At 42.4% G+C, this 22,996-nt stretch overlaps 1 protein-coding gene across 8 annotated transcripts in view; it reads left to right on the forward strand.

Annotated features, from left to right (window-relative positions):
- The window catches only part of tjp1a (tight junction protein 1a), a 230,430-nt gene that overhangs the window by 92,646 nt on the left and 114,788 nt on the right, over positions 1–22,996 (forward strand). For all 8 annotated transcript variants that reach the window (XM_073024725.1, XM_073024724.1, XM_073024726.1 and 5 more), the window contains exons 2-4: positions 2,370–2,426; positions 10,882–11,006; positions 19,024–19,126. In XM_073024725.1, coding sequence (XP_072880826.1) covers positions 2,370–2,426; positions 10,882–11,006; positions 19,024–19,126 — 285 coding nt within the window. The remainder of the gene's footprint in view (positions 1–2,369; positions 2,427–10,881; positions 11,007–19,023; positions 19,127–22,996) is intronic.

Consider the following 22,996-nt stretch of genomic DNA (forward strand, 5'->3'; position numbering starts at 1 on the left):
TTCACATGATCACTTGCGTTCTTGGTTCTGCAAGCACATCTGTAAATTGATCATCATAACATGTAGTTCACGCCAGTGTTTCTTTGAAGCCTTGTGTTTGGGGTTGATTAAAGATCACTTTTAGACCATAAGACGTAGGAGCAAAATTAAGCCATTCAACCCCATGCAGTCTGCTCCACCATTCAATCATGACTGATTATTTTTATTTTTGGCATTTCTCATAAAATTGTTTCCTGACCTGATTCATTGAGATTAAGCCATTTTTAACAAAGCACATAAAATTGACAGTTAACAGCAAAAAACTTAAAAGTAATGCATGGAGATGTTTTAATTAGTATGATTGGTTTGCCATGTGTTTTGAATATTTCTAAATCATACGATCACTGTTAGAAACTGCTGCACTTTAATGATTAGTGTCTAGGATTATTATTGAGTTGTGGATTATCTGCAAAATCATAAGGTTTAGGAGAAAATAACAAACTGATTTCCTTTGTCTAGTCCAATATGTAGAGCCACATGGCAAAGTCTCCCCCCTCATTTCTGCTAATGTTTCATCTGAGCTGAATATGATTTTATATTTGAAGAAGAGGAGAGATTTTGCATCTGTGCAGTATCTTTACGATCTTTAAGAAAACACTTGACATCCAGATACTCAGGTACTTCTAAAACTTTTGTGTATGGATGCGATTGTATTCCAAGGCCTGTAAAAGGTTGATAAGATCTTGCAAAACTCCCATTGAATTGTGTACACTTGAGGGAGCAAAGCTAAGAAAAACTAAGAGAAATGACCAGTGCATGAAAAGCAAGAAATTTTACTGAAGGGAAATGCATCATATTTTGAGATGGAAGCTGTTGATCCATTCTGAGGGCTGTGGATGAAATGGTGGGGAGTTGAATATTTGGGGAGATCTGTTTATCAGAATTTTGGAGTGTTTTGAGGGAAAGGAGAAAGTGTAAGTTTCATCTCCTTTATATTTTGGTATTTTGTAAAGTTTGCACAGCGAGCACGTCCATCAAACAAAGTGGGACACTTGAAATCAGTGCAAGAGTTGTATAGCTCACAACTGTTCGATTTTAAGTCATCTATCCTTGGTAATTTTATGCAGTGGACTTATCCGGCAATTCAGTCTCCATCTTTGTGGTCATTTCATAAAGAAAGTAGCATTTTATTGCAAGCCTGAATCCAATTTCAAGGATGGAATTTTGGTTACACATAGAGCTAGACTAAATATATTTTCTATATTTTCTATGAGAGTAGACTCTCACATGGTGGATTGGATAGTGGACTACTTGACAGACCTCAGTATGTGCGGTTGGGAGACTGTAGGTCTGACACGGTGGTCAGCAGCACAGGGGCGCCGCAGGGAACCGTACTCTCTCCGGTCCTGTTCACCCTGTACACATCAGACTTCCAATATAACTCGGAGTCCTGCCATGTGCAGAAGTTCGCTGATGACACGGCCATAGTGGGGTGTGTCAGGAATGGACAGGAGGAGGAGTATAGGAAACTGATACAGGACTTTGTGATATGGTACAACTCAAACTACCTGCGTCTCAATATCACCAAGACCAAGGAGATGGTGGTGGACTTTAGGAGATCTAGGCCTCATATGGAGCCAGTGATCATTAATGGAGAATGTGTGGAGCAGGTTAAGACCTACAAGTATCTGGGAGTACAGTTAGACGAGAAGCTAGACTGGACTGCCAACACAGATGCCTTGTGCAGGAAGGCACAGAGTCGACTGTACTTCCTAAGAAGGTTGGCGTCATTCAATGTCTGTAGTGAGATGCTGAAGATGTTCTATAGGTCAGTTGTGGAGAGCGCCCTCTTCTTTGTGGTGGCGTGTTGGGGAGGAAGCATTAAGAAGAGGGACGCCTCACGTCTTAATAAGCTGGTAAGGAAGGCGGGCTCTGTCGTGGGCAAAGTACTGGAGAGTTTAACATCGGTAGCTGAGCGAAGGGCGCTGAGTAGGCTACGGTCAATTATGGATAACTCTGAACATCCTCTACATAGCACCATCCAGAGACAGAGAAGCAGTTTCAGCGACAGGTTACTATCGATGCAATGCTCCTCAGACAGGATGAAGAGGTCAATACTCCCCAATGCCATTAGGCTTTACAATTCTACCGCCAGGACTTAAGAACTTTTTAAAAGCTATTATTAATGCTTTTTGAGATAGTGATTTAGATGCATATCATATTTTTTACTGAGTTAAGTATTGTATGTAATTAGTTTTGCTACAACAAGTGTATGGGACATTGGAAAAAAGTTGAATTTCCCCATGGGGATGAATAAAGTATCTATCTACTTCTGAATGTATGGGAGCTGTCGAAATTTATTGAACCTTCGCTGTTCTCTTGTATTCTAGAGCACAGTCATGGAAGAGACAGTGATATGGGAACAACAGACAGTTACACTTCACAGGGTAAGTCATTGGCTCCACCTGATTGTCTTGGTTATTAAGGAATCCTGTTCAAGAGATCCAGAGTCAGATGGTGGTAAAACACAAAAGGAATTGTTTTATTTTTAAACTTCACCCTGCAAAGAGCTTGTGCCTGTCTATTTCCATTACTGCTTCACCAACTTCAGATTCAGCTCTTGCCTTTACTTGTCTATCGTGGGAAAACCCAATCCATACAGTGGACTAGGACATCTAGTGCTTCTGTCTGACCTCCAGCATTCTCCCCTGCATAAACTTAGAGTCATTCAAAGCACCACTTCCAGTGTCCAAGCTTGCATTGGCCCAATATTCATTGAACTTACCACTATGCGATCTCAGAATCCACAAGACCACATTGGAACGAAGTCATCCTCAATCTTGGCTGCTGAGGTAGAACGATAAAGTGTGAGTGTAGATGTATGTTTAGAATTGCGCGTCAAGGTGAATTGTTATAGAGGTCAACAAATGAAGCTTTAATTGAAAGACAGACAGGGCCACCATTGTTGAGAATACACCATAGACCAACAAGCACTCCAGAGAGCAAAGAATAAAAAGTCCTTTTGCACTGGTAAGCGTAATGGGGGATTTCAGTAATTGGAATATGTGCAGAGGGCATGGAATATCTGTACTGCATTCAGAAGAATTCTTATTACCTAGTACGTAGCAAACCAAAGGAGATGAGGGCCATTTCTATTTCATGTTTTATGGTATGAAGCTAGACAGATGACAGGAGTGTTGTTTGACAAGTATTTTGTAGTAAGGATTGCAATTCATTTCGATTTAGCCTAGTTATGGTAAAGGACAAAGATAAAATTAGAGTACATGTTCTAAATTGGGATATGGCTAGTTTTACTTGGCTGTGAAATGACTTGGCAGAAGTCTATTGGATACTGTTGCTGGAAGGTTAATCAATTTTACGGCAGGGGTAGGAGCACAGAAGGGTTTTCAAGTGGTTCAGAGATACGGTTGCATAAAAGACAAGGATGTGACTGCCAAAGTTTAAGCTTCCAGACTTGGATGCTTAGAAGTAGGTTAACGAACAAAAAGAAACTATGTCCAAATTTGCAGATAATACAAAGTGTGGGCAGGTAGTGTTGAAGAAATGGGACATCTGCCGAAGCACTTGGGCAGATGAGGAGAATCAACCAAAAAGTGATAGATTGATTGCAGTTCAGGGAAGTGAAGTGTATGGTTATTAGAATGAGTAAAGATGTAGACTATTATGTAACTTGAGAACAAATTCAGAAATTGGAGTTGCAAAGTGACTTGGGAATCCTAGTGCAGGATTCCCTGTAAGTTTCATTTTTAGAATCTTTTTATTGGTACATAATCATCAACAGCTATAAAATGATACAAAACTTTAACAAATTAATATGCATAAAATTAATAAAGCTTGAAGAAAAGAAAAAACTGATCTTGAAATACTAAAATGGAAAAAAAAATTTATATATAGAAAAAAGGAAAAAAAAAGAACCCCAACTAACTAAAAAAAACCCCCACTAACTATATTAAAAAAATCCATTAGGAATCAACACCCCCAATACGTTTGACCATCATCTAAATATATATATAAATATATATATATAAAAATCATCAACTGTCATTTCATATTTATATAAAAATAAAATTGGAAGGAAACCATATAACTTAATTCAAATTAAATGATAATATTTGGCAAAAGAACCCCATCTTCTCTCAAAATCAAATCGAGGATCAAAAGTTCTACTTCTGATTTTTTCCAAACTAAGACATAATATCACTTGAGAAAACCATTCAATTAATGTAGGGGAAGAAATATCTTTCCATTTTAATAAAATAGCTTTTCTTGCCAGCAGTGAAACAAATGCAATTACATGTTGATCTGAAGATGAGATACCCTGAATATGATGTGGAACTATTCCAAATAGATCAGTCAATCTATTAGGTTGTAAATTATTCATCCTTTTACAGATTTATTTTGTGATGGTCGATTGATGACTTTTGAGGAGTTAATTAATAAATTAATAAATTTTAATAAATTTTCTCTCATACACATTTTTTGCAATATTTTTGGGTTAGACATTTCTTACAACAATATTTACCTAAGTTTCCATATTTACAAGAATCTGATTTGTTGGATACCTTTTTGAAATTGAATCCCTTAGTGAAAGGTTCCATTAGCAGAATTTATAATTTACTTTTGTTACAAAAAGAGAACCTATCACTAAAGATTAAACAAGTTTGGGAGAGAGAACTTAATATGACCTTTGTTAATGAAGATTGGCTTCGAGTTTTGAAAAACGTAAATTCTTCTGTATGTGCCAACCATTGTTTAATTCAATTTAAAATTGTACACCGTTATTACTTAACAAAGGAGAGACTATCTAAAATATTTCCTAGTATAGATAACTATTGTGATAGATGTAAAACTGTAGTGGCTACTTTGTCACATATGTTCTGGTCATGTTCTTCTTTAAAATCGTTTTGGAAATCTTTATTTTCTACAATTTCTAAAGCTTTGAAAATTAATTTACAACCCTGTAAGTTAACTTGCAGGTTGAATCGGTAGGGAAGGCAAATGTAAGGCTGGCATTCATTTCAAGAGGATTTGAATATGAAAGCAATGATGTATTGCTGATTCTTAGTAAGGAATTGTTCAGGCCACATTTGGAGCATTGTGAGAAGTTCTAAGGATGTGGTAGCTTTGGAAAGGGTCCAGAGGAGGGTTCCGGTGACGTCATCGTCGAGAATAGCAACTTAAGTCACTAGTTCCGAAAAATGCATATTAAGCCCCGTTAACCCATCAAATATAGTATTTTTCAAAAGTATTTGAACTGATAAGAGGGGCAAGAATGGGGAAAAAGAATGGAAATAAAAAAAGCGACACTGCGCAGCCTGCAGCCGAGAGGAGTGCAGCGAGTGGCTCTCTTACCCGACTGTGTGCTAGCAAGGCGGAGGCTGGGCCTCGTTCAGGTGAAGCAGCAAATACGATCGAAATTCTGAAAGAGATATGGGAGTTCCAGAAAGATATAAAACAGTAGCTACATGATATTAAGTCAAAGCTCACCAACGTCAATCAAAAAATAGCGGTGGCAGAGACTTGAATTGAGAAGGTGGAAGATTGCGTTCAAAACTTGGAGCGGATACTAAGTAAGACGATAAAAATATTAAATCAACAAGAAGGTAAACTGCTTGACCTGGAGGGAAGATCACGGTGGAAAAATATCAGAATATACAATGTTCCCGAAGGAGCGGAGGGCTTGTCTATGATGGAGTTTGTTAGAAAGTTGCTGCAGGACGCGCTGGAGCTTCCCTCGACTATGGAGCTGGAAACTGAGAGAGCGCATCATGCGCTCGTCTTGAAGCCTACCCGAGATAGAGCAGATAAGCCACGCTCAATAATAATTAAATTCCTTTGATACATTTCCAAAGCCGAGATTCTACGAAGGGCCTGGGGTAAGAAGAGGGTGTTTTTAGACGATAAATTTATATATTTCGACCAATATTACCCCACTCCCGCAGTCCTGCAGAAACGTAAAGAATACTCTGAAGTAAAGTGAATACTAAAGCAAGAAAGGATTAGATTTCAAACTCCGTACCCTGCTAAACTTCGAGTGTTTTATGAAGATGGGATCCAACTGTATCAGACAGTGGAAGAGGTGACTCCAGACATGAAGGCCAGAGGGTGGCCCGTCAGTGTGATCAAATTGAGGGAAAGCCTGGCAGAGGAATTATCCTGCTCTGCTTGGGAAATAGTACGAGAATCCAGAAGGCAGGAGATGCGAGGAGGCCGAGAGAAGTATATCAGGAAGAGACTGGGAGTTTTCCAAAGGCAGCACTCACCCCCTCCAGAAGAGCCATAAGGTTTGGCTGACTTTAAAAATGTTGAGAAGCTAAATGGAAGCAAAAGTAGATGGTGATATACCTATCTCGAGAAATACTTATTATAATGTGGATTTTATATTACTTAGTTGTTATTCTTTATTTGCTCACTTACTCCTTTTCCCCCACCAAAATGAGAATATATATGTGTGCATATATGTGTATGTATGTAATATATATGCATATATATATAATGTGTGTGTGTATGTATATGTGTGTATGTATATGTGTGTGTGTGTATATATACACACACACACACACACACACACACAGGGAAATCTTTTCTGTGTAATTTGTTCACTGACTTTTATGAATACTGCAATGGGGGCCCTCAACTCACAAGTAGGAGGGGTTATCCCCCACAGCTAGACATTTCCTCTAGCTCAACGCAGGGCCATCTACCAGAGACCTCAGCCTTAGAATCACACATTCATTGTCATTTTTGTTATTATTTACATTTCTTGGTTCTTATTTGTTCAAGGAGTAGATCGATTAAGTTTTATTCTGCTAATTTCAATGATACGTTGACAAACAAGTACACATGGCTAAGGACTAAGTAAAATTCATTTCTTTTAATGTCAATAGGCTATTAAATCCAATCAAACGTAATAGAATTTTATCCAAAATGAAAAAAGAACAAGCCCCTGTAGTATATTTACAGGAAACTCATTTAAGTGATAATGAGCATAGAAAACTAAAGAGAATGGGCTTCACTAATTTGTTTTTCTCCTCATATAAATCAGGACATAGGAGAGGAGTTGCTATTCTTATCTCAAGTAAGCTAAATTTTGAAAAAGTATTCAAAATGGGAGATAAAGAGGGCAGATATATTCTGGTAAGGGGAAATATGGAAATTCAGTTACTTTATTGAATATATATGCACCCCTGGGAAGTGATATTGGTTTCTTTCACAAAATTACTGATATTATGGTAGCGGTATCTCCTGATATGTGGGGGAGACTTAAATTTACAATTACAACCAAACTTAGATTCTTCCAATAGAAAAACCTATGAAACAAAATCTTTACATAAGAAAGTTATTACACTTTTTGAGGATGTTGGTTTAATTGATATATGGAGGGACCTGTTCCCCGACAGAAGGGATTACACTCATTCTGCTCCCCATTCTGTATATACAAGAATAGACTATTTCATAACATTTGGAAAAGACAAAGACAAAATAAACACCAGTGGAATTGGGACAATAGATGTAAGTGACCATGCACCTATATATTTATCTGTTGATTTTGACCTACAACCAAAGAATACTATTTGGAAGCTAAATTCAAGTCTACGCAACGATCCGTACTTTAAGGAACAAATTAAAAAAGAAATTGGTCTCTACTTAGAATTTAATGATAATGGAGAGGTTTCACCTCCCATTTTATGGGATACTCTGAAGGCTGTCTTAAGAGAGAAAATTATAGCGATATCTTCATGTAAGAAAAAATAAGGAATAAAACATTAGAGGAATTATAAAATAGGCTGATGGAACTAGAGAAAACCTCCACGCACAGAGACTCCATAGACAATCCCTCCATGGCGACCACCTTTTCTGTAGCCGTACACTATCTCTGATCAACAGTGCCATGCCCCCACCTCTTTTGCCTCCCTCCCTGTCCTTTCTGAAACATCTAAAACCTGGCACTTGAAGTAACCATTCCTGTCCCTGAGCCATCCAAGTCTCTGTAATGGCCACCACATCATATCTCCAAGTACTGATCTACGCTGTAAGCTCATCCACTTTGTTCACAATACTCCTTGCGCTAAAATAGACACATCTCAAATCTTTGGTCTGAGCACGTCCTTTCTCTATCATCTGCGATCCTCCCTCCCGCACTGCCTGGGAGCTTTCTCTATTTGTGAGGCAACCTCCTCTTCCCCAGTCACTTCAGTTCAGTTCCCACCCCCCAACAATTCTAGTTTAAACTCTCCCCAATCGTCTTAGCAAACCTCCCCACCAGGATATTGGTCCGCCTGAGATTCAAGTGCAACCCGTCCTTTTTGTTCAGGTCACACCTGCCCCAAAAGAGGTCCCAATGATCCAGAAATCTGAAACCCTGTCCCCTGCTCCAGTCCCTCAGCCACCCATTTAATCTCCACCTCATTCTGTTCCTATACTCACTGTCGCATGGCACAGGCAGTAATCCCGAGATTACTACCTTTGCAGTCCTGCTCCTCAACTTTCTTCCTAGCTGCCTGTAGTTTTTTTTTCAAGACCTCCTCCCTTTTCCTACCTATGTCATTGGTACCAATATGTACCACGACCTCTGGCTGTTCCCCCTCCCACTGCAGGATATCTTGGACGCGATCTGAAACATCCCGGGCCCTGGCACCTGGGAGACAAACTATCATCCGAGTTTCTTTCCTCTGTCCACAGAATCACCTGTCTGACCCCCTAACTATAGAGTCCTCTATCACTACTGCCTTCCTCTTTCTTTCTCTACCCTTCTGAGCCACAGGGCTGGACTCTGTGCCGGAGGCATGGCCACTGTCGCTTCCCCAGGTTAAGCTGCCCCCCCCCAACAGTACTCAAACAGGAGCACTTATTGTCAGGTGTACAGCCACTGGAGTACTCTCTAGTACCTAACTCTTCCCCTTCCTTCTCCTGACTGTGACCCACTTGTCTGCCTCCCATGGCCTTAGTGTGACCCACCTGCCTATAACTCCTTTCGATCACCTCCTCGCTCTCCCTGACCAGACGAAGATCATTGAGCTGCACCTCCAGTTCCCTAATGCCATCCGTTAGGAGCTGCAGCTCGACAAACCGGGTGCAGATATGGCCATCCAGGAGGCTGGGAGACTCCAGGACCTCCCACATCTGATCCCGAGCACAGAAAGCTGGACTCACACATATACTACTTCCTTTCTGCAATTAACACAGGTAAACCTACCTCGTCCTGTTACCGCCTAAACCCGTTGAGCCAAAGCCGTATCACACTCACTCCGCTGCCTTCTCTGAACCCTGCCTGTTGGATATGGCAGTCTTTTTAAACCTTTCCCGCTCTGCTGGCTGACGTCACGCCCCTGCGCAGTCTCGCCTCTCTTTTACCCCGAGCAGTAAAACTGCCTTTGCTCTGGAAATCCTTAGCCGTTTACCCGCAGCCGCCTTGCTCCAAATCTGGGTACATTAAATCCCTTGGCAATTGATAGTGAAGTTAGCATTTCAATAAGTGTTACTTTCCTAGTACATGGCTGAAGTTTTATTTTTATTCACAACTGTTATAGATTTTGAAGTGATTGTGTGTGAGGGGGAAGCAAATTGGTGGTTGGAGAATATCAAGGAAAACATGAAATTATCCATTTATAACAAAAGAATAAAAAAAAAACAAATGATTTCGCCTGAGTGATGCTGCAAGATGTGGAACATAAAGGGTTCTGGAGCCTCGTGTACTCAGCAGTTCCTTGCAGATTCAGCATTTAATTGGGAAGGATAATGACATGTTGGACCATTTGAAAAGGAATATGGGATACGAGTAGGAAAAAAACTGCAGATATTGGAAATCAGAACAAAAACAGAAAATACTCGGGGTCAGACCATGTGCATTTAGAGCAAGGGTTCCCAACCTTTTTTATGCCATGGACCCCTACCATTAACTGAGGGATCTAGGGTCCCCAGGTTGGGAACCCTTGAGGAAGAGAAACAGTTAATGTTTCAGATCAAAAACCCTTTGTCGGAACTGTGAAGGTGACATAAGAAGCTCAGCTGCTGAGAATGCTGGGGAGGGTTTGGATGTCTCCAACCAGCAGACCATAGGGCTGCAAACAAGGTTATCTTGTCAGTGAGTTAATGGGAGCAGTTAGAAATTGAGAACAATCAGAAAAAAATGCAGGAGACACAAGAGACTGCAGATGCTGGTATCTGGAGCAACAGCCAATCTGCTGGAGGAATCCTGGTTTGAGCAGCATCTGTGGGAGGAAAAGAACAGTTGATATATTTGGGCTGAATTCCTGCACTGTGCACAATTACTGCACTTTGGGTGTTTCAATATGATGAAAGGGTGGAGCTGGTTATGCCCATTCTCACTTGCATTGAAGCTTGAGGAGCAATTTTAGTGAAATATGAAAGGTTCTGATAGGGATTGACAAGGTGAATGTTTTCCTATTGTGCAGCAATTTAAATCTATGGATACAAGTGGCCACTCGTTTGAGAGGATATATTTCTTCACCCAGAAGGTTGAGTCAGAATTTTCGTTTTTCACCCTGAGAGTGGGATTACGAGGCAAGAATAGACAAATGATGACAGGGCAGGCTCTAAATCCAGCTAGCTGACTGCAATTGTATCCTATGATCTTATGTTACCTTCACAACTTTGACCTGCATCAAACATAGACTTTTCCTTTGCTCCTCCACTCTTGCAATTTAACATACCTGTTTTTATCCAGTCTGAAATGTCAAATCTGACTCAAAATGTCAAATGTTTCTTTGCACACTGCAGCTGCTTGATGCTTCCAGCATAGTGTTATACTTGTAGCAGAGAGTCAGACCACCAAGAAGAATTAAATTATACGTTGGTTAGCTGTTGTGTGAACACTGAGTTTTTATCAGTTGCAGTGAGTGATGTTTCTTTACATTTCAGGCTCCTGGGTTTGGATTTGGGATTGCAATATCAGGAGGAAAGGATAACCCCCACTTTCAGAGTGGCGAAACGTCCATTGTCATTTCGGATGTGTTGAAAGGAGGCCCTGCTGAAGGATTGCTGCAGTAAGTGCACAAATCTAAACTCTGATGACATGTAACAAATGTATTGTTGAAGTATTCAGTTTTGTGTTAAGAACAAGAGGGTTCAATGGTCCAATTTAACATCAGAGAATGTATAAAGCATACAACCTGAAATTCTTACTCTTCACAGACATCCAGAGGGTAAAATCCCCAAAGAATGTATGATAGAAAAACATTGAAATCCCCAAAGTCTCCTTCCACCCCTACTTCGATACTTAAACAGCAGCAAAGCATCAACCCTTCTTCCTTCTCCTCCCCTCATGCCCAGCAGAAAGTAACCACCCACCCTTCACCCACCATCCAAAGAGACATGATCCAGAGTCTATCAAAAGCCACTGGTCATCCGAACAATTTGACATCCCACAGGCTCTTTCACACTAACAAGGGAGAGAAAGGTATCACACAGCGAGACGGAAGTCCAACAGCCCACTGATTTGATGCTAGTCTGCAACATCGATTTATTTCGATTTCTACCAACACAAGAATCAGCAGCAATTTCTCTCACTCTGAGTGTCTCTCATGCTTGCGCTCTCTCGTGCATGCTCTGTCTCGCTGCCCCTCTTTGTCTCTCGCTGCCCCTCTCTCGCCCCTCCTCCTCCCCCCCCCCCCCCCCCCCCCCAGGAGGCAGTGAATGGGAATAAAAGGGACCTTTTCTGATTGGTCATCAATGTTTTATAAAGTCTCAACATTACATCTTTGCTTTTCTATTGTAGTCCTCTTGAAATGAATGCTAACATTGCATTTGCCTTCCTCACCACAGGCTCAACCTGCAGATTAACCTTTTGAGAATCCTGCACAAAGACTCCCAAGTCCTTTTGCACCTCAGTTTTTTGTATTTTCTGTTTAGAAAATAGTCCTTTCATTTCTTCTGCCAAAGTGCATTACCGTAACACCTCACAACACTGTATTCTATCTGCCATTTCTTTGCCCATTCTCCTAATCTAAATTCTTCTGTAGCCTTTCTGTTTTCTCAAAACTGCCTGCCCCTCCACCTACCTTCATATCATCTGCAAACCTTGCAACAAAGCCATCAATTCCATCATCCAAATCATTGATGTATAACGTAAAGAAAATCAATCTCAACACAGAACTGCGTGGATCACTAGTCATCAGCAGCCAGTCAAAAAAGGCTCCCTTTATTCCCAATCTTTGTCTCCTGCCAATCAGCCACTGCTTTATCCATGCTATAATCTTTCCTGCAATACCGTGAGCTCAGAGCTAGTTAAGCAGCCTCGTGTGGCACCTTGTCAAAATCTGAAAATCCAAGTACACAATATCATTGGATTCTCATTTGTCTATCCTGCTTGTTACAAATGGATACGAATTGACAATAAACTGGACTGGTCAAAGAACACTGAGGCTGTCTACAAGAAGGGTCAGAGCCATCTCTATTTCCTGAGGAGACTTAGGTCCTTTAACATCTGCCGGACGATGCTGAGGATGTTCTACGAGTCTGTGGTGGCCAGTGCTATCATGTTTGCTGTTGTGTGCTGGGGCAGCAGGCTGAGGGTAGCAGACACCAACAGAATCAACAAACTCATTCGCAAGGCCAGTGATGTTGTGGGGGAGGAACTGGACTCTCTGACGGTGGTGTCTGAAAAGAGGATGCTGTCCAAGTTGCATGCCATCTTGGACAATGTCTCCCATCCACTCCATAATGTACTGGTTAGGCACAGGAGTACATTCAGCCAAAGATGCAACACTGAGCGTCATAGGAAGTCATTCCTGCCTGTGGCCATCAAACTTTCCAACTCCTCCCTTGGAGTGTCAGACACTCTGAAACAATAGGCTGGCTCAGACTTATTTCCACTTGGCATAATTTACTTATTATTATTTAATTATTTCTGGTTTTATTTTGCTATATTTCTACTCTATTCTTGGTTGGTGCAACTGTAACGAAACCCAATTTCCCTCGAGATCAATAAAGTATGTCTGTCTGTCTCTGTTATTTCTTCAAATAATTCCAACAGGACTGACAGGCAAGATTTTCTCTTGAGGAAACCATGCTGACTACACCTTATTTTATCATGTGCTTCCAAGTACTCTGAGACCGCACCGCATCCTCAATAATCGACTCCCAACATCTTTCCAACTCCTGAGGTCAGGCTAATTGGCCTAGAGTTTCCTTTCTTCAGCCTCTCTCCATTATTAAAGAATGGAGTGACATTTGCAATTTTCCAGTCTTCTGGAACCATGCCAGAGTCCAGTGATTCTTGAAAGATTATTACTAATGCCTCTACAATCTCTTCAGCCACATCTTTCAGAACCCTGGGGTGTATACCACCTGATCCAGGTGACTTATCTACCTTAAGACCTTTCAAGTTTCGCAAGAACCTTCTTTCTAGTTATGGTAACTTTGCACACTGTATGGCCCCTGACACCTGGAACTTTTCCATTCTACTAGTGTCTTCCACAGTGAAGGGTGGTGCACAATACAGAATCAGTTTGTCCATCATTTCCTTGTTCCCCATTACTACCTCTCTAGCATAATTTTCCAACAGTCTGATGTCCACTCTCACCTCTCTTTTACACTTTACATCTCACCTGGTTGCTCAATACCACTTCCGGAGGAGATTGAGGGGAGTGAGGCTTGCTATGGGAAATGCAAAGCATCTGACCACAAGATCCTACAAAGGATTGGGAGGAGGATTATCGGGGTCTCTCTTCCACTCTGATGATTGATTGATGAGAAACATTGACGAGGAGTGCTGCATACACAGGGCCTGTAGCAATGTCAATGATCCCTTCCATCTGTCCAACAATCTCTTTGACCCCCCCCCCCACCATCAGGCGGGAGGTACTGTAGCATTGTGCCTCATTTTCTCATAAGCCTTGCATGGGGTACCTTATCAAATGCCTTGCTAAAATCCATATACTGTACACTACATCTACGGCTCTATCTTCGACAATGTGTTTAGTCACATACTCAAAAAAAGTTCAATCAGGCTCATAAGGCAGGACCTGCCTTTGACAAAGCCATGCTGACTATTCCTAATCATGTTATGCCTCTCGAAATGTTCATAAATCCTGCCTCTCAGGATCTTCTCCATCAACTTACCAACCACTGAAGTAAGACTCACTGGCCTATAATTTCCTGAGTGATCCCTGGTCCCTTTCTTGAATAAGGGAACAACATCCTGAACCCTCCAATCCTCCGAAACCTCTCCTATCCTCATTGATGATGAAAAGATAATTGCCAGAGACTCAGCAATCTCCTCCCTCGCTTCCCACAGTAGCCTGGGGTATATCCTGTCTGGTCCCGGTGACTTATCCAACTTGATGCTTTCCAAAAGCTCCAGCATATCCCCTTTCTTAATATCTACATTCTCAAGCTTTTCAGTCCACTGCAAGTCATCCCTACAATCGCCAAGATCCTTCTCCGTAGTGAATACTGAAGCAAAGCACTCATCAAGTATCTCCGCTATTTCTTCTGGTTCCATACCCACTTTTCCATTGTCACCCTTGATTGGTCCTATTCTCTCACATCTTATCCTCTTGCTCTTCACATACTTGTAGAATGCCTTGAGATTTTCCTTAATCCTGTCTGCCAAGACCTTCTCATGGCCCCTTCTGGCTCTCCTCATTTCATTCTTAAGCTCCTTCCTGCTAGCCTTACAATCTTCTAGTTTCATATCATTGCCTAGGTTTTTGAACCTTTAGTAAGCTCTTCTTTTCTTCTTGACAAGATTTATAGCAGCCTTTGTACGCCATGGATCTTCTATCCTACTATCCTTTCCATGTCTCATTGGAACGTACCTACTCAGAACCCCATGCAAATATTCCCTGAACATTTGCCACATTTCTTCTGTATGTTTCCCTGAGAACATCTGTTTGCAGTTTATGTTTCCAAGTTCTTGCCTGATAGCCTCGTATTTCCCCTTACTCCAATTGAACGTTTCCCTAACTTGTCTGTTCCTATCCTTCTCCAATACTATGGTAAAGGAGATAGAATTGTGATCACTATCTCCAAAATGCTCTCCCACTGAGGCCTGACACCTGACCAGGTTCATTTCCCAATACCAGATCAAGTACAGCCTCTCCTCTTGTAGGCTTATCTACATATTGTGTCAAGAAAGTTTCCTGAACACACCTAAGAAACTCTACCCCATCTAAACCCCTCACTCTAGGGAGATACCAATCAATATTTGGGAAATTAAAATTTCCCACCACAACAACCCTGTTATTATTACTGATTTCCAGAATCTGTCTCCCTGTCTGCTCCTCTCTGTCCCTGTTAGTATTGTGTGGTCTATATATAATAATAAAAAAAACAGTATAGAGTTATTGACCCCTTCCTATTCCTGACTTCCACCCACAGAGACTCTGTATACAACCCCTTCATTACTTCCTCCTTTTCTGCAGCCATGACCCTATCTCTGATCAACGGTGCCACCCCCCCACCTCTTTTGCGTCCCTATCCTTTCTGAAACATCTAAAGCCTGGTACTTGGAAGTAGCATTTCCTGCTCCTGCACCATCCAAGTCTCTGTAATGGCCAGAACATCATAGCTCCAAGTGCTGATCCACTCCCTAAGCTCATCTGCTTTATTCATGATACTCCTCGCATTAAAATAGACATATCTCAAACCATCGGACATCACCCTTCTCTATCACCTGCCTATCCTCCCTTTCGCATTATCTCCAAGCTCTATTTGTGAGCCAACCTCCCTTTCCAACGTCACTTCTGTTCTGTTCCCACCCCCCAACAATTCTAGTTTAAACTCTCCCCAATAGCCTTAGCAAACCTTCCCGCCAGGATATTGGTCCCTCTCAGATTGAAGTGCAACCTGTCCTTTTTGTACTGGTCACACCTGCTCCAGAAGAGGTCCCAATGATCCAGAAATGTGAATCCCTGGCCCCTGCTCCAATCCCTCAGCCATGCATTTATCCTCCACCTCATTCTATTCCTATACTCACTGTCATGTGGCACAAGCAGTAATCCCGAGATTACTACCTTTGAGGTCCTGCTTCTCAACTTCTTTCCTAACTCCCTGTAGTCTGTTTTCAGGACCTCCTCCCTTTTCCTACCTATATCATTGGTGCCAAGATGTAGCACGACTTCTGGCTGTTCTCCTACCCACTTAAAGGTATTGTGGTTTCCGGAAGGATCGTAGGATCCTGAAGAAATGCCGGATTAATACCATCCACAAACCTATAAGGAAACTCAACTCATAACTTACGTGGGTCAAAGATGACCTGGGACTCGGAATGGCTGATGTTTACAAGATTCCCTGTGAATGCGGAGCATGGTGGAAACCTGCATTAAGGAAGCAAAGGAGATGGATCTGTTTGGGTTACCTGGAGAAATCGGTGGCAGCTTAACATTGCACTTGTGATGGCCATTGGACTGACTTCAGCACAAAACTACTGTGAAGCGCCTGTGACTTTGTGAATGCCTGGTGAAGGAAGCAATTAAATAAAACTCAAATAATTTTTTTTTAAAGAGTTTTAATAAATATGAAGATCTCTCTATAAGAAAGAACTGGAATTTCATTGTAAGCTAGGTGGGATAGCAGAAACCTGATTTGTTGAGGACTAGCCAATCAGGTGGGACAGGTGACAGGAGTGTGTGTATGTACAAACACACCCCCCACCTTGGCATCATCCCTAAGGAGGATGGCAGAGTTTGTCATTGAGACATCAGGTATTATTGATAATTGTGCCCGGCTGCAAGCCTCAGAAGAGTTTATTCATAATCTCTTTGACCTGCACAATGTTTATATCCTTCCATTTCTCTCGTATTCATGTGCCTATGAGCGGCACCTAGATGTCCTTAATTTATCTGCATCTACCATAACCTCAGCCAGCACATTCCAGGCACCCATCACTTTGTTTAACAAAAAAAAATTGCCTCACATCTCCTCTGAAATAGTCCCCTCTCATCTTAACTGCACACCCTTTGGTATTAGACATTTCAAACCTGTCTAAAAGGATACTGTTTATCTGTTTATAAGATTATAAACCTCAACAAATCTCCCCTCAGCCTCTGCCACTCCAGAAAAAACAATCCAAGTTTGTCCATGCTCTTGTAGTTAAAGTCTGTCCCGAGCCTTATAGGCCAGTGCTTATGCTGGTTTCCGTGGAGTATGAGACACCCCACCGGATAGGACACCAGTCTTTCGCAAGGTTAACCCCCAGCATTTTGCCGGTACCCATTTTCAGCTGGTGGACTGGAGCAGTGTGTGTTTAAGTGCCTTGCTCAAGAACACAACTGGGGCTTGAACTCACAACCTTCAGATCAGTAGTCCAACACCTTAACCACTTGGCCATGCGCACACTCTTGTTACAGCACTTGCCCTTTAATCCAGACAACATCCTGGTAAAGATCTACTGCACCATCTCCACAGTCTTGACATCCTCCTTGTAATGAAGTGACCAAAACAGTATGGCAGTACTCCAAATGTGGCCTAACCAGAGTTTTATGAAACTGTAGCATGCTGACTTTTGAACTCAATGCCTTGACTAATAAAGGCAACCATGCTATATGCCTTCCCAATCACTCTATGTAGCTACTTTCAGGGAGCTACGAACTTGGACTCCAAGATCCCTCATCAACACTGTTAAGAGTCTGTCCATTTATATTTGACCTACCAAGTTGCAAGACTTCACATTTGGCCATCTGCCAGTTCTTTGCCCCTATCTGCAACTGATCTGTATCTTTGCCAGTCTATGCTATCCACAACACCACCAATCTTTGTATCATCTGCAAACATACTATCCCACCTACAATGAACAGCGATGATTTTACTTCCTGAATACTTTTGGGTGTACTTTATGGACTTCGGACTGATGATGGTGAAAATCATCATGAAATTTCCCTATCATGCACCATTTCTTAAAATCATTATATTTGTTATTGCAATTCATAATTCAAATCACAGTAACTTATAGCAAGATTGAGGAAGGCATTCTTGATGGTCCACAAATCAAACAGGTCATCAATGACAGGCAATGCAAAGAACTTCTCGTGGGGCCATAGAAAATTGCATGGAAGACATTCCAGGATGTTATTGAAAATTTTCTTGGCAATTACAGAGCACCAAGCTACATGTAGCTGGTTGACAACATACTTCAAGCACACAAAACCATGAAGTACAATATGACACTGAAGATTAATTTTCTGCATTACCATTTAGACTTCTTCCCTGCAAATCTTGGTGCCATCAGTGATGAGCATAGTGAAAGGTTTCACTAAGACATTGCGGTCATAGAGAAATGGCATCAGGGCAACTGGAATGCATCAATGCTGACTTGTTATTGCTTGGCCACTTGAGCAAGAAGCCTCAAACACTGAGTACAAATGAAAATCATCGACAAAACATTTTAGCTCAGTTGAGGTACTACAGAGCATAAAGCACCATTATGCAATTAAGAACATTATATTCAATAAAAGTTAATTTCATATTTCTCCAAATTCCTACGTGATACAAGTAGTCTGAAATTATCTTTGTATATGGCTTCAAGCGAATACAATCATAAACAAAAAAAAAAATTGAGGGAACACTATTGAAAAAATTTGTTATCCAGTGTTACCTATGTTTTCATCCAAGTCATTTATATGCCATACAAACAGCAGAGGCTCCCCCCAGGATAGACACCACTAATCACAGAACTCTAGCTCGATTAAGTCCCATTGACCACTACCAAATTTTGAATTCAAATGGCCATTTCACCATGCATCTTAATTTTTTGGATGAGCCTCCATGAGAGACATTGTCGAAACCTCACGAAAATGCATGTGGACAGCATATGCAGCTTTACCTTAGTTAATCAGCTTCATCACCTTGTCATAAAACTCAAGTTAGTAAGACATGACTTGCCCCACACAAAGCCATGCTGGCTGTCCCTAATTAGCTAATTTCCAAATGTATAAATCCATAATTCAAAATCTGTAAATAGAACAATAATGCTGAAGAGGTGGAATTAATTCTTTATCATTTATAAATTGATTGTAAGCACAGTGAGAGGCACCATTTTCATCAGCTTTTTTTCTTTCCCAGTGAGAATGATCGGGTTGCCATGGTTAATGGAGTTTCAATGGATAACGTGGAACATGCTTTTGCCGTTCAGCAGCTGAGGAAAAGTGGAAAGAATGCAAAGATTGTAAGTGGAGTCTGACATTTGTAAGTTTGTAAGTGGGCATGGTGCGTTTGTCAGGATATGGATCAAGAATTGTATACTTTATTTGTTTTAAAATATGAGAAATTATAAGAGGAACTGTATGTTCAGTGAACATTTGCCTCTCATTAGTGTGGAGATTTGCAATCTATGCACAATTCAGTATTTAGTCAACCTTGTCATTCATATTCATGTTTCCTTGTGATATATGTGGTGAATCATCAAATTGAGTCCATGCCAGCTTTGACTAATCCCACTATCCTACTGCCTGTGAAATTTATTTTGGTTTTTCCCCTGATTTCTCTGCCACTCACCAACACTGGTGTTGGCTACTGTAGGAAACCAACTCACTAACCAGCATGTCATTAGGCCATGGAAAGAAATGGGACACACTACATCATCAGAGAGAGTGTGTGAGCTCCACACAGACATCATCAAAATTCTGGTTGCCGCAGCTGAGGCAGATCCATTGATCCTGGCACAGAGTATTGAAAGTTCCTTGTCTAAATGGATAATGCGCGCTGTAAGGTTTCACTGCTAATGTAATGGCTTCTCTGTAATGTTCCTCTGTTAAGGTAATGGTTTCTCTGTACCAGCAATGTTTGGGTTATGACTAGAGGTTATGCTCTGTTAGAGCATGCTAGCCAATGAGCGGGATGTTGTACTTTCTTGTGTGTCTGGGAGCCAGGAATTTGCGGTCTTGCTGGAGAGAGATGAGGAGAGAAGACGCGAATGGAGAGATTTGGTAGACTGCCGGACGGAGTGGAATTGGAGCGAGGGTCCGAAGGTTAGCAACAATCAGAAGAGGTTGATGGTGGACGAACAGCCTTATCAGTGAACTCCAACGTTACGCATTAGACTGTTTCATGAGAATGGGCCCTTTTTCTTTTTTTTGTTTCTTTACTAACCATATAATCAAATTAAGAATTATAAAGTTCACCACTTCATCGCATATTGCATACTGTGTGTTATTTCATAGTACTGATTTGTAATGACACATCACACAGCATCCACCCAAATGAGGTTTCTTAAGTTTGGCTGGGGGTGGGGTGGGTCTGTCATCCCCTATATTAACATGTACAAACAAGCTGGATGAACTCAACAGGTCGGGCAGCATCCATTGAAAGGAGCAGTCAACATTTTGGGCCGAGACCCTTTGTCAGGACTGAAGGAGGAGGGGGCAGGGGCCCCATAAAGATGGTGGGGGGAGGATGGGAAGGAGAAGGCTGGTAGGTGCCAGGTGAAAAACCAATCAGAGGGAATATTAAAGGGTGGGAGAGGGGAAGCAGGGAGAGGATAGGCAGGAAAGGTGAAGAAGGAATGTAAGGGGAAAGCACTATGGGCAGTAGAAGAAGGCAGAATCATGAGAGAGGTGATAGGCAGCTAGAAGAGGAGGCAGAGTGGAAGTGTGATAGGGGTAGTTAAAGATCCAGCTAAGATAGAGGTGGTTACCACTTGGTCAAGACTGTGAGCACTCTGTGCTTGTTCCTCAAGTTCTGTGGTTACTATCGGAGGTTCGTGAAAGGCTATGCGAAAGTGAGTCACCCGTTGAATTAGCTTCTGTGCAGTTACCCTCCCTTAAGGAAGAAAGGGAGGGGGAGAAAAGGACAATGAGGGTGGAGAGTATCCTAGCCCGTCAGAGCCCTTTGGACCAAGGTGGGATGCAAAATGTGAGGAGACCTTTCAGTCGCTGAAGGAGCTGCTGACCCAGGTGTCGGTGCTGGCTTTTGTGGACCCCCGATTGGTGTATGTACTGCACATGGATGCTAGCTGAGAGGGTTTAGGAAGTGTCCTGTATCAGGATCAGAGCACTGGGTTGAGGCCCATTGCATTTGTCAGCCGGAGTCAGTCGCCCTCCGAGAAAAACTATCCCATGCACAAGATGGAATTTCTGCTGTTGAAATGGGCAGTGGTGGATAAGCTAAGTGACTACCTCTACGGGGCCAAGTTTGAGGTGAGGATGGACAACAACCCCCTAACTTATATCCTGAGCTCGGCAAAATTGGATGCCACAGGCCATTGGTGGTTGGCGGCGTTGTCTGCCTATGATTTCAGCCTTAAGTACCGGCCAGGAAGCAGGAGCATTGATGATGATGCTTTGTCCCGACGGGCGCATGAGGGACAGGTCAAGGACGAGGAGTGGGAGAGCGTTCCTACCCCAGGGGTGAAGGCCGTGTGTCAGTTTGCCATCACTGTGAAGGCAGAGGGAAAGAAGGGGCAGGATCGAGCGGTGGATCAATTGGGAGCTTCTGATGACGCCATTCCCCAAGTTTATTGTAACCTGACTGCTCTGAAGACAAATCAGCTGCCGGAATTGAGTTCTGGGGAAGTGGCACCTGCTCAGTGAAATGATCCGGACATTGGTATCGTTTGGGCAGTGGTCGAAAAGGGAGACATGGCTGTGGCGGAACACAAGTCAGTGCCTCCATTACTGCAAGAACTCTGGTGGAACATGAGTCAGTGCCTCCATTACTGTAAGAATGGCCTCGGTTGGAGTTGAAGAACCAGAACTTATACTGTGTCATGTTACCCCCATACCAACCTCGGTGTTGCCAGCTGGTTCTGCCTGAGAAATATTGGAGGATTGCATTGAAGTCACTTCATGATGACTCTGGACATTTGGGGGTGGAAAAGACCTATGGATTGCTCAGAGACCGGTTTTACTGGCCCCAGATGAAATCAGAGGTTGAAGAGTACTGCAAGTCATGCATTCAATGCATATGGCAGAAGACACTGCCTCCGCGGCAGCACCCTTGTCCCACTTGCAGAGTGCAGGGCCTCTGGACCTGGTGTGTATGGTTTTCCTGTCAATAGAACCCGATGCCAGCAACATGGTGAATGTCTTGGACCACTACACCAGATATGCTCAGGCTTTTCCTACCAAGGACCAGAGGGCGTCTACAGTGGCAGAAGTGTTGTGGGAGAAGTACTTCATCTATTATGGCCTTCCCAGGCAGATACATAGTGATCAGGGACAGGATTTTAAGAGCAGACTCATCCATGAGTTACTGGGCGTGCTTGGAGTTGAGAAACCGAGGACCACGCCCTATCACTCACAGGGTTATCGGGTTCATAGTTACAACTATACATAAAATGAAGCTACTGGGTACTTGCCATATTATTTGATGTTTGGATGGAAGGTGAGGTTGCCTATTGACCTTTGTTTTGGGACTGACAAGGGTGACTTACCCCCAAAGACTTATCTGAAGTATGTGTCTGATATGAGAAGAAAGCTGAAAAGGGCTTATGAATTAGCTGGGGTCACGGCTGCCAAGCAGAATCAAGGAAATATGAGGAGGTATGATCAAAAGGTGAGATTCTCCTAACTCCTGCTGGGAGAACGAGTCCTCATAAGGAATTTGGAGCTATCTGGAAAGCATAAATTGGCTATGCCCTATGTGGTGGAGAGTCAGATGCCAAACCTACCAGTTTTCCAGGTGAAACCAGAGGATGGGAATGGGCCTGTCAAGATTCTCCATCGGAACCACCTGTGCCCCTTGGGCAAGAGGGTCGGATAGACCCAGATTCCGACTTGGAGCCTACACCTAGTAAGAGGACTCTGAAGGAATGGCTGTAGGGCCCACAGCAGGTGAGGTTAAGTCGGTCCATACCCCTGAGAGAGATACTGATTTGGAGGATGAGTACCTGGATGTGTGGTATATGCTGCCTTTCACTAATTGCTAATTTTGCTAATTGATTGAGGAAGAGACTCCCGGCCCTTCTCCTGCTGAGTCAGGTGAAGTGGGGTTGGCTATCTTTGGGCAGCCTGGGTTGCAACGGGACTCTGCAGGGGAAGAAGCAGAGATTGGCCACAGGACAGAAGGGTCCGAGTTGCAGGTGGGTATGAGTGACAGG

This window comes from Hemitrygon akajei, chromosome 21, assembly GCF_048418815.1.
Source record: "Hemitrygon akajei chromosome 21, sHemAka1.3, whole genome shotgun sequence".
NCBI classification, from domain to species: domain Eukaryota; kingdom Metazoa; phylum Chordata; class Chondrichthyes; order Myliobatiformes; family Dasyatidae; genus Hemitrygon; species Hemitrygon akajei.